The sequence below is a fragment of the Microcaecilia unicolor genome, chromosome 8 (genome assembly GCF_901765095.1).
Source record: "Microcaecilia unicolor chromosome 8, aMicUni1.1, whole genome shotgun sequence".
Lineage (NCBI taxonomy): Eukaryota > Metazoa > Chordata > Amphibia > Gymnophiona > Siphonopidae > Microcaecilia > Microcaecilia unicolor.
The window spans coordinates 94,750,429-94,766,955 of NC_044038.1; the positions used below are offsets into that span (position 1 = coordinate 94,750,429).

Below are 16,527 nucleotides of genomic sequence, written 5' to 3' on the forward strand. Positions count from 1 at the left end.
TTGATCTGCTATGATTAATGGAAAGAAAATTATCAGGTATGATACATAATTTTACCTTCCATTTCATGAAGCAGATCAATCCATAGACTGGTGGGATGTACCGAAGCAGTACTCACCCAGGGCGGGACATGGAAATCCCTGAACGCAACACTGAAGCTCCAAACTGGGTCCTCGGCCGGAGCAGCCACATCCAAGCGGTAACGTCGTGAGAAGGTATGAGCCGACGCCCAAGTTGCCGCTCTAGAAATCTCCTCCAAGGAGACGGATCTGGACTCTGCCATCGATGCCGCCTGTGCTCTAGTAGAGTGCACCTTCAGCTGAATAGGCGGAAGCTTCCCTGCAGCCACATAAGCTGCCGCAATCGTCTCCTTGACCCAACGTGCCACAGTAGGCTTAGATGCCTGCAGATCCTTACGAGGGCCTGCGAACAGCACGAACAGGTGATCCGACTTCCGGAAGTCATTGGTCACTTCCAAGTATCTGATGACGACTCTTCTCACATCCAGACATTTGAGAGCAGGGTACTCCTCCGGGTAATCCTCCCTATGAAAGGAGGGTAGACAAAGCTGCTGATTCACATGGAAGCGAGAAACAATCTTGGGCAGAAAGGAAGGCACTGGGCGAATCGACACTCCTGCCTCAGTAAACTGCAGGAACGGCTCTCGACACGTGAGTGCCTGGAGCTCGGAAACTCTTCTAGCTGAAACGATAGCCACCAAAAAGACCACTTTCAACGTCAGGCCCTTCAGCGATGCCCTCGACAAGGGCTCAAAGGGCGGCTTCTGCAAGGCCCGTAGCACCAGATTGAGATTCCACGTAGGCACTATCGAGTGCAGAGGAGGGCGCAGGTGATTAACTCCTTTGAGGAAGCGCACCACGTCTGGCTGCGAAGCCAGGGAAGCACCCTTCAAACGGCTCCTGAAACAAACCAGAGCCGCCACCTGGACTTTCAGTGAACTGAGCGACAGGTCTTTCTCCAGACCCTCTTGCAGGAACGCCAACACTGAAGATATTGGAGCAGTGAAGGGCGATAGAGAGCCTGCCTCACACCACGATGCAAAGGTACGCCAAACCCTGGCGTAAGTAGTAGAAGTAGAGCGCTTCCTTGCTCTCAGCATAGTGGCGATGACCTTGTCTGAGAAGCCCTTCTTCCTCAGCCGCTTCCGCTCAAGAGCCAGGCCGTAAGACCAAAGGGGGAGGGATCTTCCATCACCACGGGACCCTGATGCAAAAGGCCCCGCTCCGCTGGCAGCCTCAGAGGGCCGTCCACTGAGAGCCTGATTAAGTCCGCATATCAGGGGCGTCTGGGCCAATCCGGACCCACCAGGATCACCCGGCCTGGATGCTTTGCCACCCGGCCTAGCACTCTGCCCATCATGGGCCAGGGCGGGAACACGTAGAGAAGTTCCTGTGCCAGCCACTGCTGGAGAAGAGCATCGACTCCCAGAGCTCCCAGAGCAGAGGTGCTGAAGAACCGCGGCACTTGGCCGAGGATGCCATCAGATCCAGGCTCGGCTGGCCCCAGCGCTTCGTGATGTCCAAGAACGCTCGAGCCGACAGCTGCCACTCTCCGGGATCCAAAGTATGGCGAATGAGAAAGTCCGCCTTGACATTCATGACTCCCGCAATGTGGACCGCCGACAGCTGTTCCAGATTCGCTTCCGCCCACAGGCATAGCTTCATGGCCTCCTTGGCTAGAGGGACGCTCCTGGTACCTCCCTGGCGGTTGACATAGGCCACAGCCATGGCATTGTCCGACAGGACCTGTACTGACCTCAGCACCAGGACCGGGAGAAACTCTAGAAGCACCAACCGAATGGCTCGGAGTTCCAGGAGGTTGATAGACCACTTCGCCTCCGCAGGAGACCAGAGCCCCTGCGCTGTCCTTCCCAGGCAGTAGGCTCCCCAGCTCGTCAAACAGGCGTCCATCGTGACGACAACCCACTCCGGGGTCGTGAGAGGCATTCCTGCGGACAGCTTGTCTGGCCTCAGCCACCAACTCAGCGCCTTGCGCACCGCTGGATCCAAGGGAAGGCGTACAGTGTAATCCTCCGAAACTGGAGTCCACCGCCGCAGAGGAGAGTGCTGTAGTGGTCTCATATGGGCCCTGGCCCATGGCACTACCTCCATCGTGGCCGTCATGGAGCCCAACAGCTGCACATAGTCCCAAGCCCGAAGTGTAGAGGATGCTAGGAATTGGTCCACCTGGGTCCGAAGCTTGATGCTCCGGTTGTCTGGCAGGAACACTCTGCCCACTTGGGTGTCGAATCAGCCAGTCGTCCAGATAGGAATGGACCTGCACTCCTTCCTTGCGGAGGTAAGCCGCGATGACCACCATTACTTTGGAGAAGGTCCGCGGAGCAGTAGCCAACCCGAACGGGAGGGCTCTGAACTGGAAGGCTCTGAACTGGAAGTGGCGGCCCAGGACTGCAAAGCGCAGGAAGCGCTGATGAGGCGGCCAGATGGGAATATGTAAGTAAGCTTCCTTGATGTCCAAGGATGCCAGGAATTCTCCTTTTTTCACCGCAGCTATTACGGAGCGGAGAGTCTCCATCTGGAAGTGCCGTATTTTCAAGGCCCGATTGACTCCCTTGAGGTCGAGAATAGGCCGAACAGAACCTCCTTTCTTTGGCACCACAAAGTAAATGGAGTAATGTCCCTTGCCAAGCTGATCTACTGGCACTGGGACCACCGCGCCCAGGCGGATCAGGTTGTCCAAAGTCTGCTGCACTGCCGCTGCTTTGACTGGAGACTTGCAGGGAGAGTTCACAAACCCGTCTCTCAAGGGCCGGCAGAACTCCAACTTCTAGCCGTCTCTGATGACTTCCAGAACCCAAGCGTCTGAAGTTACCCTGGTCCACTCTCCCAGAAACGAGGATAGCCGTCCTCCTATCTGCTCTGGGCCATGGACCAGGGCCCCGTCATTGGGTACGAGACCCTGGGGGAGGGCCGGAGGACGAACCTCCGGGACGGCGGTCCCTGCAAAGGAATGCTGCTTGGGGGAGAAGTTCCGCTTGAAGGAAGAGGCGGAAGAGGAGGTCGACTTGCCTGGGCGATACCGACGGGCTTCCTGAAATTGGCCCTTGGAGGAACCAGAGCGAGCACTGCCAGCCCGTGCCCTGGCCTCCGGCAACCTCTTGCCCTTAGATGTGCCGAGCTCCGTTACAATCTTGTCCAGTTCGTCTCCAAAGAGCAGCTTGCCTTTAAAAGGCAACTTGGCTAGGCGAGATTTTGAGGCATGGTCAGCCGACCAGTGCTTAAGCCAGAGCCACCGCCGGGCAGAGACTGTCTGAGCCATACCTTTAGCCGAGGCTCTCAAGACATCATACAGCAAGTCTGCCAAGTAGGCCAAGCCCGACTCCAGGGCCGGCCAGTCTGCCCTCAAGGAAGAATCCGAGGGGGAAGCCCGCTGCAAAACGTCAGGCACGCCCTGGCCACATAGAAGCCGCAAACCGAGGCTTGCAAACTCTGGGCGGCCGCCTCTAAGGCCAACTTTAAGGCTGCCTCCAATCTCCTGTCCTGAGCGTCCTTCAGGGCAGTGCCACCTTCCACCGGCAGAGCCGTTTTCTTAGTCACCGCAGTGATTAAAGAATCCACTGTAGGCCAGAGAAAGGCTTCCCGTTCCCCCTCAGGCAGAGGATACAGACGGGACATAGCCCTGGCCATAGGCGGTCGGTGGCCCAACTGTTTGGGGAGGCTAAAGGGGGCGGGGTTAGGGGGTGGGGCCATGGGCGGAGCTTACCTCCATAATTGTCTGACAACACACAGAAAAAAAATAAGTAAAAATAATAGTCACAATTAATACCTGTTATTACATTTAAATATTAGATATGTATCATATGTCAAAGAATAAAGTGGTTGCTCAAAGCATATACTAACCACAATTGCTCGACTGCAAAACACTATGCACAACATTGTGCAAAAACACACTCAGAACCTTACTGTACCATAAATATTACACTGGGCAGACCCCAATACACCACCCATACGGAAAATGCAGACCGTCAACAATATGAAACAAGTGATCATGATATCACAATTCTCATGTAGAGCCATTGAACATCCTTTTAGGGTGGATAGTGTTCACAATGAGCTCCTTCAATGTAGATCCTTCAAGAGGTAGTGTGTCATGATTTAGGCTCTAAAACCCTTTCTGATGTTTTGGTGCCACCTCAATGGCACCACACAGGCCAATACACAATCTCTCCACCGCAAAACACTATACACAAACTTGTGCAAAAACACACTCATAACCTTACCAAACCAAAACAGCACTAATTCCAAGGACAGGACGAGCTACAACCTTATGCGTGGAAAGGCAGCGCTATGATTACACCGGGCTCTAAAACACCTAGTGAAACAACCTAGTGAAACAAAAAAAAACAAAAAGCTGCAAATACTACTCGCTAGCAGAATACTGCACCTTGATCATACATGAAATACACGACACAACAGATATGAAGGCAAAATACTGAACTGGAAAGTTACCTCAAGAAGTCGGACTCAGCATGCAGCAATACTAGAAAAATTGAAACTTACATGCAAAATATCACAGATGCACATTTCCAAAAGCTGACATATTCCAATTAATAAATTCTGAATAAAAAAATGTTTTCTACCTTTGCTGTCTGAGCATTTAGTTTTTCTATTAGTTTCTTCTGTTTTATGCAGTGTCTTCTTTCCATTTGATATTTTTTCTCTCACCATGTCCTTTTTCAAGATCTTATTTCCATTTTGTTTCTTCATGACGCCCAACTCCTTTCTTTTCCTTTCTCTCCTCTCCTATATCTGTCTCTGACACTGATCTTTGTTTATTATCTATGTTTTTTATCTCTCCTCCAGTCCTCAGTCTCCCTCCACTTACCTCTCTAGTCCTCCCATTTTCATGTCTCTCATTCTTTGTCAGCCTCCTATTCCCTTGTCTTTCAGCTACTTTTTAGTTGCCCATTTCCATTCTTTGTGATCATCCTCTTCCTAGACTCATCTACATTCATCTGCCTCTCATCTCTTCACCAACCAGTTTCTTCCTCATCACTCATCCTCTCTCCACCTTCAGTTCCTGACTTACATCACACCCCTTATCTACACTCCTACCCCACTTTTACTTCCCCATTTCTAACCTCTCACACCTCCATCAATAACTTCTCTTACCCCTTAATAGCCCTCTGCCTCTTTCTTTTCATCCCTGTGTAATCTGAGGTTTAACAAAAAAAAGAGGGAAAAAAAGTTACTGTCCTTCTGATGGCTGCAATGTTTTTGAAGGATGGCTAGCAAGAGAGAGAACCCTGGGAGCACAACTGGCTTTGAGGGTTGCTCTGTAGCTGTGTGGTTGAGGTGGAAGCCAGCAGAAGACTGTCAGTATCAGCAGAAGAGAAGGTAGTGAAGGCAACAGCCACAAACCAGCGACGTCAATCAAGAAAAAGGCATTACAGGCTTGCCTCCAGCGTCTCCCTTCACACAGTGTCCCGCCCTCGCTGAAACAGGAAATGCATCATCGGAGAAGGTGGAACACTGTGTGAAGGGAGAAGCTGAAGCCGGAGGCGAGCCTGTAGTGCCTTTTTCTTGATTGACGTCGCTGGGAAGTAAAAGGTTAAAGCGCGCGCACGGAGGGGGGTGTAAGGGAGGACGAGGGCGGGCTGCCGATCGGGAAGCCGGCGACTTGCGAGAGTGGGAAGGAAGGAGGCGGAGGGAGTGCTATCTGGTGAAAGTGCTGCCGCTGCGTTTGTGAAGGCAGCAGCCAAAGGAAGTCCACGATTGGGCTGGGGAGGCTTAGCCTCCCCAAGCCTCTTATACGGGGCGCCTATGGCCCTGGCTACTTTAAGGCTCGCTTCAGGGGAATCTCATTGAGCCAAAATTAAAGTCTGCATGGCTTCATGAACGTGGAAGGTTCTAGGTGGGCGCTTAGTTCCCAGCATAATGGCTGAGCCAGCTGAGGCTGAGAGAGGGCCTTCCTCCGGAGAGGAAATTTTCAAAATGCTCATGGCCTGCACTAACAGCTTGGGAAATCCTCTGAGCGAAAAAGCCGCGCTGCAGAGGGGTCATCCGCTCCATCCGAGCGAGGATCAGTCTCCTCCAAAGAATCCCCTAAGGACCTTTGGGAGAACTCAGATACGCTGACCTCATCCATATCAGAGGAGACAGAGTCCCCTAGGGCCTGGAGATCCACCCGAGGGCGCTTGATCATGGAGGCCTCATCACCCTTATCAGACATGGGAGCAGGAGCAGCGTTTTGCATAAGAAAAGCCTGATGCAGCAGCAAAATGAACTTAGGGGGAGGGACAAGATGGCGGATCGGAGCGGAAGTGTGTGAGAGAGCTCCTGATCTCTCGGAGTGGTGCATTGCTGGCGAGCTTACCTTACCCCAGGATATGGGGAAAAGGAAGGGAAAGTCCAGAGCGCCGTCCTCCTCGACCCCTGGAGGGATTCCCGCTCCTCGGCAATTGACCCTTGAGCAGGTCGGCGTCGTTCCACGGGCTATGCAAACACTCACTTTGAATCAATCCGCAGAGGATTCTGTGAATCACAGTGAAGGAGCGGTTTCTCTGAGCCCGCTTGAAAACCCAGCCCCACCACGACCCAGTTGTAGCTTTATCGCCGAGGGAGGAACGAGTGCTGTGACCCCCGGAGAGGAGAGTAACCACCCGATTCAAGGAGGCACGTCGGTGAATTTTGTCCCAAAGGCGGGAACACCTGAAAACAGGCAAGTTGTTACCATCTTGACCCCTGTGCTGTTGGGAGCTACAACACCTGGAGAGATGGAAGTTAGAAGACCGCCGGTAGTCACTTTGGACTCCCTATGGGACGCAATTCAGGGGATGAACTCGCTACTTACAAAGGTAACCAACTCCTTCACTAAAGAGATTTCTGATTTAAAACAAACACAGCAAATGCTAACTGAGAAAACTTTACACCAAAAGAATCAAGTTGAGAATCTGAAGGCTGACCTTTCTACTTTGCAGTCGTTTGCAGGGGTTGCTTCTAAAGACAGTGAAATAACGAAGAAAAAAATTAGAATACCTGGATAATCAGGGGAGGAAGAATAACTTGCGCTTTATAAACTTTCCTAAAGCCCCTGTAACTACTTCAATAGATATGCTATGTAAATATTTTCAAGATATATTAAAAATTCCATTAGAGGGTCTACCACCTATTACTAAAGCACAATATTTATCCGGGACCAAGAAATCCACCCCCCTGAATGCCCAGAATCAACCTGAATTAAACTTAACAGAGTTTTTAGAGAGCTATTTGGACACTGTAACAGAAAGGACTACCCTTTTGGTATCTTTCGCATTAGTTGGATAGAAATAATGTCTTTAAATTATATTTCAAACATTTAAGTGGAGGAGTGGCCTAGTGGTTAGGGTGGTGGACTTTGGTCCTGGGGAACTGAGGAACTGAGTTTGATTCCCACTTCTACTACTACTACTACTACTACTTAGCATTTCTATAGCGCTGCTAGGGTTACGCAGCGTTGTACAATTTTAAACAAGGGGAAGGACAGTCCCTGCTCAAGAGAGCTTACAATCTAAAGGTAATAAACTGCTTACAATCTAAAGGTAATAAACTATGTAGTCAGTGTAGGTATCATGAATGGAGAAGGTGGTTAGGCGCCAAAAGCAGGGGAGAAGAGATGGGCTTTGAGTAAGGACTTGAAAATGGGCAGGGAGGGCGCATGGCGTATGGGCTCGGGAAGTCTGTTCCAGGCATAAGGTGATGTGAGGCAGAAGGGGCGGAGTCTGGAGTTAGCGGTGGTGGAGAAGGGTTCAGATAGGAGTGATTTGTCCTGAGAGCGGAGGTTACGGGTGGGGAGAGGAGGGTAGAGAGGTAATGGGGGGCTGCAGATTGAGTGCATTGGAAGGTCAATAGGAGAAGCTTCACTTCAGGCACAGGCAGCTCCTTGTGACTCTGGGCAAGTCACTTAACCCTCCATTGCCCCATGTAAGCCGCATTGAGCCTGCTATGAGTGGGAAAGCGCGGGATACAAATGTAACAAAAAAAATAAATAAAAAATTTATAGGGGAACAAGTTTGTATTTACCCTGATTTGAATAAAGATACTCAAATGCGGAGACAGGACTTTTTAAGTCTTAAATCTAGGACCCTTGCTTTAGGGGGTTTGTTTGTATTGAAATTTCCATATCGATGCATTGTATCATTAGCTTATCCGACATTGCTGCCTGGATGTCCAACCGCCACCTGAAACTGAACATGTCCAAGACCGAGCTTATCGTCTTTCCACCAAAACCCACTTCTCCTCTTCCTCCACTTTCTATCTCAGTTGATAACACCCTCATCCTCCCCGTCTCATCTGCCCGCAACCTCGGAGTCATCTTTGACTCCTCTCTCTCCTTCTCTGCGCATATCCAGCAGATAGCCAAGACCTGTCGCTTCTTCCTCTTTAACATCAGCAAAATTCGCCCTTTCCTCTCTGAACACACCACCCGAACTCTCGTCCACGCTCTCATTACCTCTCGCCTGGACTACTGCAACTTACTCCTCACCGGCCTCCCACTTAGCCATCTATCCCCCCTTCAGTCTGTTCAGAACTCTGCTGCACGTCTCATATTCCGCCAGAACCGATATACTCATATCACCCCTCTCCTCAGGTCACTTCACTGGCTTCCGATCAGATACCGCATTCAATTCAAGCTTCTCCTTCTTACCTACAAATGCACTCAGTCTGCTGCCCCTCACTACCTCTCTACCCTCATCTCCCCTTACGTTCCCGCCCGTAACCTCCGTTCACAGGATAAATCCCTCCTCTCAGTACCCTTCTCCACCACCGCCAACTCCAGGCTCCGCTCATTCTGCCTCGCCTCACCCTATGCTTGGAACAACCTTCCTGAACCCTTACGCCAAGCCCCCTCCCTGCCCGTCTTCAAGTCTTTGCTTAAAGCCCACCTCTTCAATGCTGCGTTCGGCACCTAACCCTTACCGTTCAGTGAATCCAGAATGCCCCAATTTGACTGCCCCTATCGGACCGACCGTTCACTTGTCTATTAGATTGTAAGCTCTTTGAGCAGGGACTGTCTCTCTTTGTTAAATTGTACAGCGCTGCGTAACCCTAGTAGCGCTCTAGAAATGTTAAGTAGTAGTAGTAGTAGTACATGTTTGTAGATCCTCAAAAAATGAAAGTTTTTATAAGTGCTCAAGAAAGTATTCGAGCTCAAAACCAGATAGTTTCATAGGATGGTAACGCTGATATTCGGCTGTGAGTGTTTTGCATGGCACCGCTCTCAGTTTAATTTCTTTTTTTTTATATTTGATTATTTTTCCTTGTTTCTTGTCCGAAATTTAGATAAATTGTGGTCTAAATTGTATAATAATTTTCCTAAGTATTTGATTGATATGTAAATTTCCTTTTTCTGACATTTAAGTTGTTTGACTAAATGTAAATTTAAATCTAATAAAAATAAAATAAAAACTAAAAATTAACTCAGGGGAGAAACCCCCCCAGTCTATGCACTTCTGCAGCCTGGGCCACGGCCCTAGAGGCACTCTCAACCTGCGCTCCCAAGAGCGGGGGAGAGGCGTGCTGCGCATCCAAAATGGCGTCCACCACGACACTCCGCAAAGGAGCCGCGTGGGAAGAATGGCGCTTTAATTTCGCCGACTTTTTACTGTCGCCCGAGTCAAGGGCAACCATACTGTTAACGTCTCCCACCTCAAGGGCGGCCCAAGAAGAAGCCGTCCGAGCAGCGTGGCCGGCCACAACCAGGAGGTCGGCCAGCGGGGGATGGGCGCCTAAGGCGGGAAAAACCGTCGCACCGGAGGAAAACCCGGGGAACTCTCCCGACTCCGAAAAGGCGCCCAAAAAAGGCATCTCTGCCTTTGAACCCCCCGCTTCCACGCTAGATGCGCGCACGCGGTCCAGGGAGCGTCATTTAGCGCCCTTGCCATCCAACGCCATAACCACATGGAGACCGTTCGGGGAACCCCCTGCCCGCTAGTAAAAGGTAAAATTACCTGCTTCTTGCTCCGAACTGCAATGATTTGGAGTCCCAGTGAGCAGCTGCAAACAAAGACGTTTTTCCCTCAAATACGTCTATTTTTCTGTTTGTTTGTTTGTTTTTGAAAACGGAGCCAGCGGGAGGGGGGAGAAAAGGAGGGACCTGGAATCACCAGGTTTCACTTGCTCAAGAAGAGCCCTCAACCCCAGGTATTCAACAAAACCTAAACAATTAGGCTTGGAGACCTAGCCAGAGCTGCTGCTGTGTGACCACACACCTGCTGACATAGAGAACATACTGGGGAGTTTCCGGCAGCACATGACCACATATAGGGAGGCAAAAGATTGCTCTCTATCTCCACCTGCTGGTAGATGGACACAACCCACCAGTCTATGGATTGATCTGCTTGATGAAATGGAAGTACATAGATATTGCCATACTGGAACAGACCGAAGGTCCATCAAGCCCAGCATCCTGTTTCCAACAGTGGCCAATCCAGATTACAAGTACTTGGTAAGATCCCAAAACAGTACATTTTATGCTGCTTATCCTAGAAATAAGCAGTGGATTTTCCTCAAGTCCACTTTAACAATGGTTTATGTTCTTTTAGGAAGCCATCCAAACCTTTTTTTAAACTCCACTAAGCCAGGGGCGTAGCCACGGGTGGGCCTGGACGGGCCCAGGCCCACCCATTTTCCCTCCAGGCCCGCCTATCCTTTGCACGCTGTCGCTGCCCTTTTGTCCCGCGGAGGCAGCGTTCAGCGTTTCCTTCCGACCTACCCTGTCTTTTCCTCAAGCTCCGCTGCATCGTCCCTGCAAGTGGAATCCTTCTTCTTTTCGGCCGTCACGCTGCGCTGCCGTTCACACAGGCAGCTTCGCTTCTCCCCCGCGTCCATTCTGGCCCTCTCTGATGCACTTCCTGTTAGGGCCGGATGAACGCGGTGGGGGAGGAGCGAAGCTGCCTGTGTGAACGGCAGCGCAGCGTGACGGCCGAAAAGAAGAAGGATTCCACTTGGGGCGATGCAGCGGAGCTTGGGGAAAAGACAGGGCCGGAAGGAAACGCTGCCTCCGCGGGACAAAAGGGCAGCGGGAAGGTTGTGGATGGGCGGGCTGGAGGGAAAATGGCTGAGCTGCTGGGACATGGGAGGGAGAGGAGGAAGGGACTGGAGGGAAGGGAGAGAGCGTCTGGGACATGGGAGGGAGAGGAAGAAGGGACTGGAGGGAAGGGAGAGAGCTACTGGGACATGGGAGGGAGAGGAGGAAGGGAGAGAGCTACTGGACATGGGAGGGAGAGGAATAAGGGACTGGAGGGAAGGGAGAGAGCTGCTGGACATGGGATGGAGAGGAGGAGGGGATTGGATGGGAGAGAGCTACTGGACATGGGAGGGAGAGGAAGAAGGGACTGGAGGGAAGGGAGAAGGGACTGACGGGAAGGGAGAGCTGCTGGGACATGGGAGGGAGAGGAAGAAGGGACTGGAGGGAAGGGAGAGAGCGTCTGGGACATGGGAGGGAGAGGAAGAAGGGACTGACGGGAAGGGAGAGCTGCTGGGACATGGGAGGGACTGGCGGGAAGGGAGAGAGCTACTGGACATGGGAGGGAGAGGAGGAAGGGGCTGGAGAGCTGCTGGACAAGGAAGGAAGAAGGGACTAGAGGGAAGAGAGCTGCTGGACATGGGAGGATAGGGAGAGAAAGAGGGGAGATGGATGATAGGATGCAGAGAGAAAGGGGAGAAACTAGAAGGATGTGGAGAGAGGGAGGAGACTGAACAGAAAAGGGTAGAGCGATAGACACTGGATAGAAGGAGAGGGGAGATAGAGACACTAGATGGAAGGATCAGGAGAGAGGGTAGATGAGTGGAAGGATAAGGAGAGAAAGAGGGAAGACACTGGATGGAAGGGTAGGGAGAAAAAGGAGACGCTGGATGCAAAAGAAAGAGGGGAGACACTGGAAGGATGGGGAGAGAAAGAGGGGAGCTGCTGGATGGAAAGAGGGAGAGGACAGAGTAGGGAAAGACTGGAGAATAAGAGGAAGGGGCATGTGGAGGACAAGGGTGAGGAAAAGATGAAAAGCCATAGGTGATGAATGGACAGGAAAACCCTGGCAAGAGAAAGACGAAGGAAAGCAGAATCTAGAGACTGGGAGCAACACAATGAGAAAAAGTAAATGGCCATACAACAAAGGTAAAGAAAATAATTTTATTTTTAATTTAGGATAAAGTAATATGGTACCTGTGTTAATAAAGTTTCAGAGACCAATACTTCCTTCCTTAGGTCAGGAGAGGATATCGTAACAGCATTATACTGACCTGAGGCAGGAGGTTTTGGCCTCTGAAAGCTCACTGAAAAGTGTGACTAAATTTTGCTGGGGGAGGGGGGTAGAGAGAAAATTTTGTGCCCACCCACTTTGGGTTCAGGCCCACCCAAAATTGGCAGTCTGGCTACGCCACTGCACTAAGCTAACTGCTTTTACTACATTCTCTGGCAACAAATTCCAGAGTTTAATTACACATTGAGTGAGGAAATATTTTCTCTGATTCGTTTTAAATTTACTACTTTGTAGCTTCATTGTGTGCCCCCTAGTCCTAGTATTTTTGGAAAGAGTAAACAAGTGATTCATGTCTACCCGTTCCACTCCACTCATTATTTTATAGACCAAGCTGAAAAGCCCTAGCCGCTTTAGCCTTTCCTCATAGGGTCCAATGCGGTTTACAGAAAATAAATAAATAACAAATAAGTAAATACAACAGTATGAAATAACCTAACCATTGCCAAATAAAAAGGTCTTCAATTTCTTCCAAAATTCTAAAAAGCTTCACTCAGTTCTAATGGCAAATGGTAAAGAATTCCAGAAAGAAATTAGAGTAAGAAAACATTGTTTTGAAAAATTTCAGAAAACAAATACTTTAGGAGTAGGTAGGATTGAAGTAACAGTGACTTTGCAAGTGAATATCTAAAAGAAGGAACATTCAGTAAGCTTATTACTAGTTCTGATGCAAGTTCATGAAATGTTTATAACACTAGGCAAGCTGACTTAAATAGTATTTGTTCACGTATTGAAAGACAATGTAATTTTACTATGTAATATGAAATGTTATCATACCTCCTGATCAGGTAGATCAGCTGAGCCGAGGTATTCTGAATAAGTTGAAGCTTATTCAGTAACTTCTTGGATAAACCCACATATAAAACATTACATAATCGAGATGACACCAAACATGGCTAAGGCCTGCAGAAATGGTCATAGCACTTTGGGCAAGTGGACTAGAAGCAATATGGGACTCTTAATTTGCCCCAGAATCACTGGTGTCATGCCCTTCTTGTGTTGGGAAGAGGGGGCAGAGGGCCACTTACTTCACATTGGCAATTTCCACATAGTCCTTGTTGCAAATGTCATGATTCATTCCTGGCTCTTTCAACCTGAACATAGAGAACTGGAGCCGGATCTTGAAATGTGATGGGACCTGGAGGGGCACAGAAAGGCTAGGTTACCAGGATAAGAAAAAGGACACCGATGGACATGAGAGTGATGGAGAAGATTAGGAGGTGAGAAAGAGCCACAGTTCACCTGAATGGTCCATTTGCAGTCAATGTTAGGTGGGTAGAAGCTGGGATAATAAGGAGAGGTAAAGTTCCCAGAATCAGATGTTAAGATCTGGTCACAGCCTGAGTGAAAGAAAAGGAAAAGAGTGAAACAAAGGTTCAACGGCGAGAGAATACCATTCCTGACCACAACATACATCCATTTGTGCTCCTATACCACAACCCTTCCCAAACCCCACCACCTCCTCAAGACCTCATTTGGCAGTTATACAGTATGGTTTCATCCTATAGGATTACCCTCTTAAAAATGTTTTAGGAGAATTTTTATTCTCAGTACTGATTCATCTCTGTGAACCTCTGGGTCCCTCATCATGAGGCTCTTACCTGTTAGTTTTGGAATCTGGGAGAATTCCACCTGAAACCCTGGGTGTGAAATGCTGGAGGTGATGAATGCAATCAAGGCCACATTTCCCGAGGAGAACACAGCCAGTGGGTTGGTAGGGGGACGGTTACCACATTGCCTGCAGGAGACAGATGGCATAATAATGCTAAACTAGCACAGGGGTTCCACAAAGCAGGAGTGAGGTTCATTGGCAGAGTGTGTGGCTGTCAGTGCTGAAATAGTAGGGGATGTAATGTGTCAGCAGAGTTGTGTGGGTATGTCATTGTCCAGTGATAAAAGACATGAGAGTACACTCACTCTGTGATGATGTTCCCTCGATCTGAGCTTAGAGAGTTGAACACAGTCACAAAGTCCTCCTGACAGTTGTCACGGATGTTGAAGGTGGTGAAGGCAAGGCTGATGACACTTCCACGCTCTGCACGCAATAGATACTGACAGTGGGCATTGGGTGGGTACCCAGAGGGGAAACCGGGAGAGGACAAAATGATCTTCTTACCACTGGGATCGGCATAATAGCTAAATGCACAAGATTCTGGGAAAAAGCAGGGAGGAATTACAAAGTGAAAATCTCTCCACAGGGTGAATGAGGAGTCAGTCCTCCACTCCCAGTGACAATACATGTGCCAGCCAGCTCCCATCTACTTACAAGCGTCTAACCCCCCTTCGCTCTTCCCTAGATTTCCGTCTCCTCCAAGAAACTCCTCTCCTGAGCAAAGCATATGCCCTGCCTAGTACAACCCAGTCTAAGCTGTCAACGAGATAGGCTCCAGGAGTACCAGTTTTAAGTCTGTGTCCCTGACCACAGGACTCATCTGGGATCCATGAACACTGAGCCAGTGTGCCATGGTTTGGGGGCATTCTTCCCTTTGCACCAGTTCTGGCCCAGTGCTCCAGCACGGAGTTTAGTCAGTTTTAATTCAAAAGAAGTGTGACCCCCCCCCCAATACCATGTTGGGGCACTGGACTTGGGGTTAGTACTGGTTGAAAGGGAAGTGCGATCCCCATACTCCATTATGGTGTTTGGGGAGGCAGGTGTTTCATTTTGCTCTCTAACTTAATGCCCCAATATGGTAATAGGGGCATTATGTTTCGCTATTTGAATGAATCCATAAACTGGGTTTGTGTCTTCTCTGTAGAGAGAGAGATCGCAGGTAACTTTTCACAAGGAGTGGAGGACTCAGCTAATACTGCAGTGGGCTGAGAACTAGAGAAACCGGGTTCAATTCCCACTATGGCTCCTTGTAACCCTGGGCAAGTCATCCTCCATGGCCCATACAAAAAAACAAAACAAACAAAAAACCAACCAACTTAGATTTGTGAGTTCACTAGGAACAGAGAAAGTACCTGCATATAATAAATTTATATATATATATATATATATATATATATATATATATATATATATATATATATATATATATATATATATATATATATATAATCAAATCCATGTCCCTTTATCCTTTCACGTTTTACGATCTGAGATATTAATCTGAATGTTTTCTACTAACTTATATTACAGGTTAGTTCCAGAATTCAGCTCCAATTACTAGGGTTAGAAAATCTCTCCCCAGGGTTGTGAAGAAAGTACTACACCAAAAACACATCTTTAACTCCTAAATTCCAACTAAATTTAACAGCACAGGAAAGTGAAAAAAAAAGACACTGCATCGCAGTAACTTACTGTCACTAGGCTCTTTAACTGTCCTGGGATCAGCAGCTAGGGAAAGAAAGAGAAGAAAATCTAACAGCAGAACAAGGAGGCTCACAAGAGCAGACCAACAGGGTTCTGTGCATGATGCAAAAGTTATGGCCCTAAACAGCCCAATAGCTTTGGGCGTCCAAAAGGCTGTGGTGGCCTGCATAAAGGGACCATGGTTAGTAGAGGAGTGTGGTAGCCGTGTTAGTCCACTCTTAAGGTTATCAATAGAAATCAAACAAAATAAAACATGGAAAAGAAAATAAGATGATACCTTTTTTATTCATCATATAAACAATACTGGTGCCAGCAGGGTTCCCACGCCTGTTGGGCAACATTTTACAGGACCAGGACACTGCACCAGTGACTTCACAATGAGAATCCTCAAAGGTAACTTTAAAACCATACAAGAACGTAAGACCTTTGAAGTCAGAATGATTGAATATTTTAACACCCAACAGAAAGGACTTAACAAGGATCTGGGGTTCCTAGCCCATTATAAACCATAAAGCTGTATGTCTCTGTTGATCACCCTCCCCTCACCTATCCACACCCACCCTGTTAGAATATCAATGATATGCTTTGATGTCCCCATGCATACTTCCTACCCACCCCCATCCTCCCACCCTGTCAGACTGTCATAGTAATGCTTGAATGTTATCACTTATATACACTGTCAGCTAGCACATTTGCTTATTTCCGATCTGACGAAGAAGGGCAACCTTCGAAAGCTAATCAAGAAATGTATCATCTTATTTTCTTTTCCATGTTTTATTTTGTTTGATTTCTATTGAGGGACCATGGTTGAAACCAGGGCTGTACAGTTGGAAGCAGAGGCAATTTTGGGTGGAGTCAGAGTTGGTAAAAATCTATAATTTTATATTTATATACATATCTTTGTCCTGGATTTAATGTACTAGTAAACTAAGTTAT

At 48.6% G+C, this 16,527-nt stretch overlaps 1 protein-coding gene across 1 annotated transcript in view; it reads right to left on the bottom strand.

The window, feature by feature from the left end:
- Window positions 1-16,527, bottom strand: part of LOC115476628 (suppressor of tumorigenicity 14 protein-like) — a 173,401-nt gene that overhangs the window by 18,048 nt on the left and 138,826 nt on the right. The window contains exons 6-10 of the mRNA XM_030213105.1: window positions 15,580-15,615; window positions 14,193-14,427; window positions 13,877-14,013; window positions 13,518-13,615; window positions 13,304-13,413 (exon numbers count right to left, since the gene is read on the bottom strand). Coding sequence (XP_030068965.1) covers window positions 13,304-13,413; window positions 13,518-13,615; window positions 13,877-14,013; window positions 14,193-14,427; window positions 15,580-15,615 — 616 coding nt within the window. The remainder of the gene's footprint in view (window positions 1-13,303; window positions 13,414-13,517; window positions 13,616-13,876; window positions 14,014-14,192; window positions 14,428-15,579; window positions 15,616-16,527) is intronic.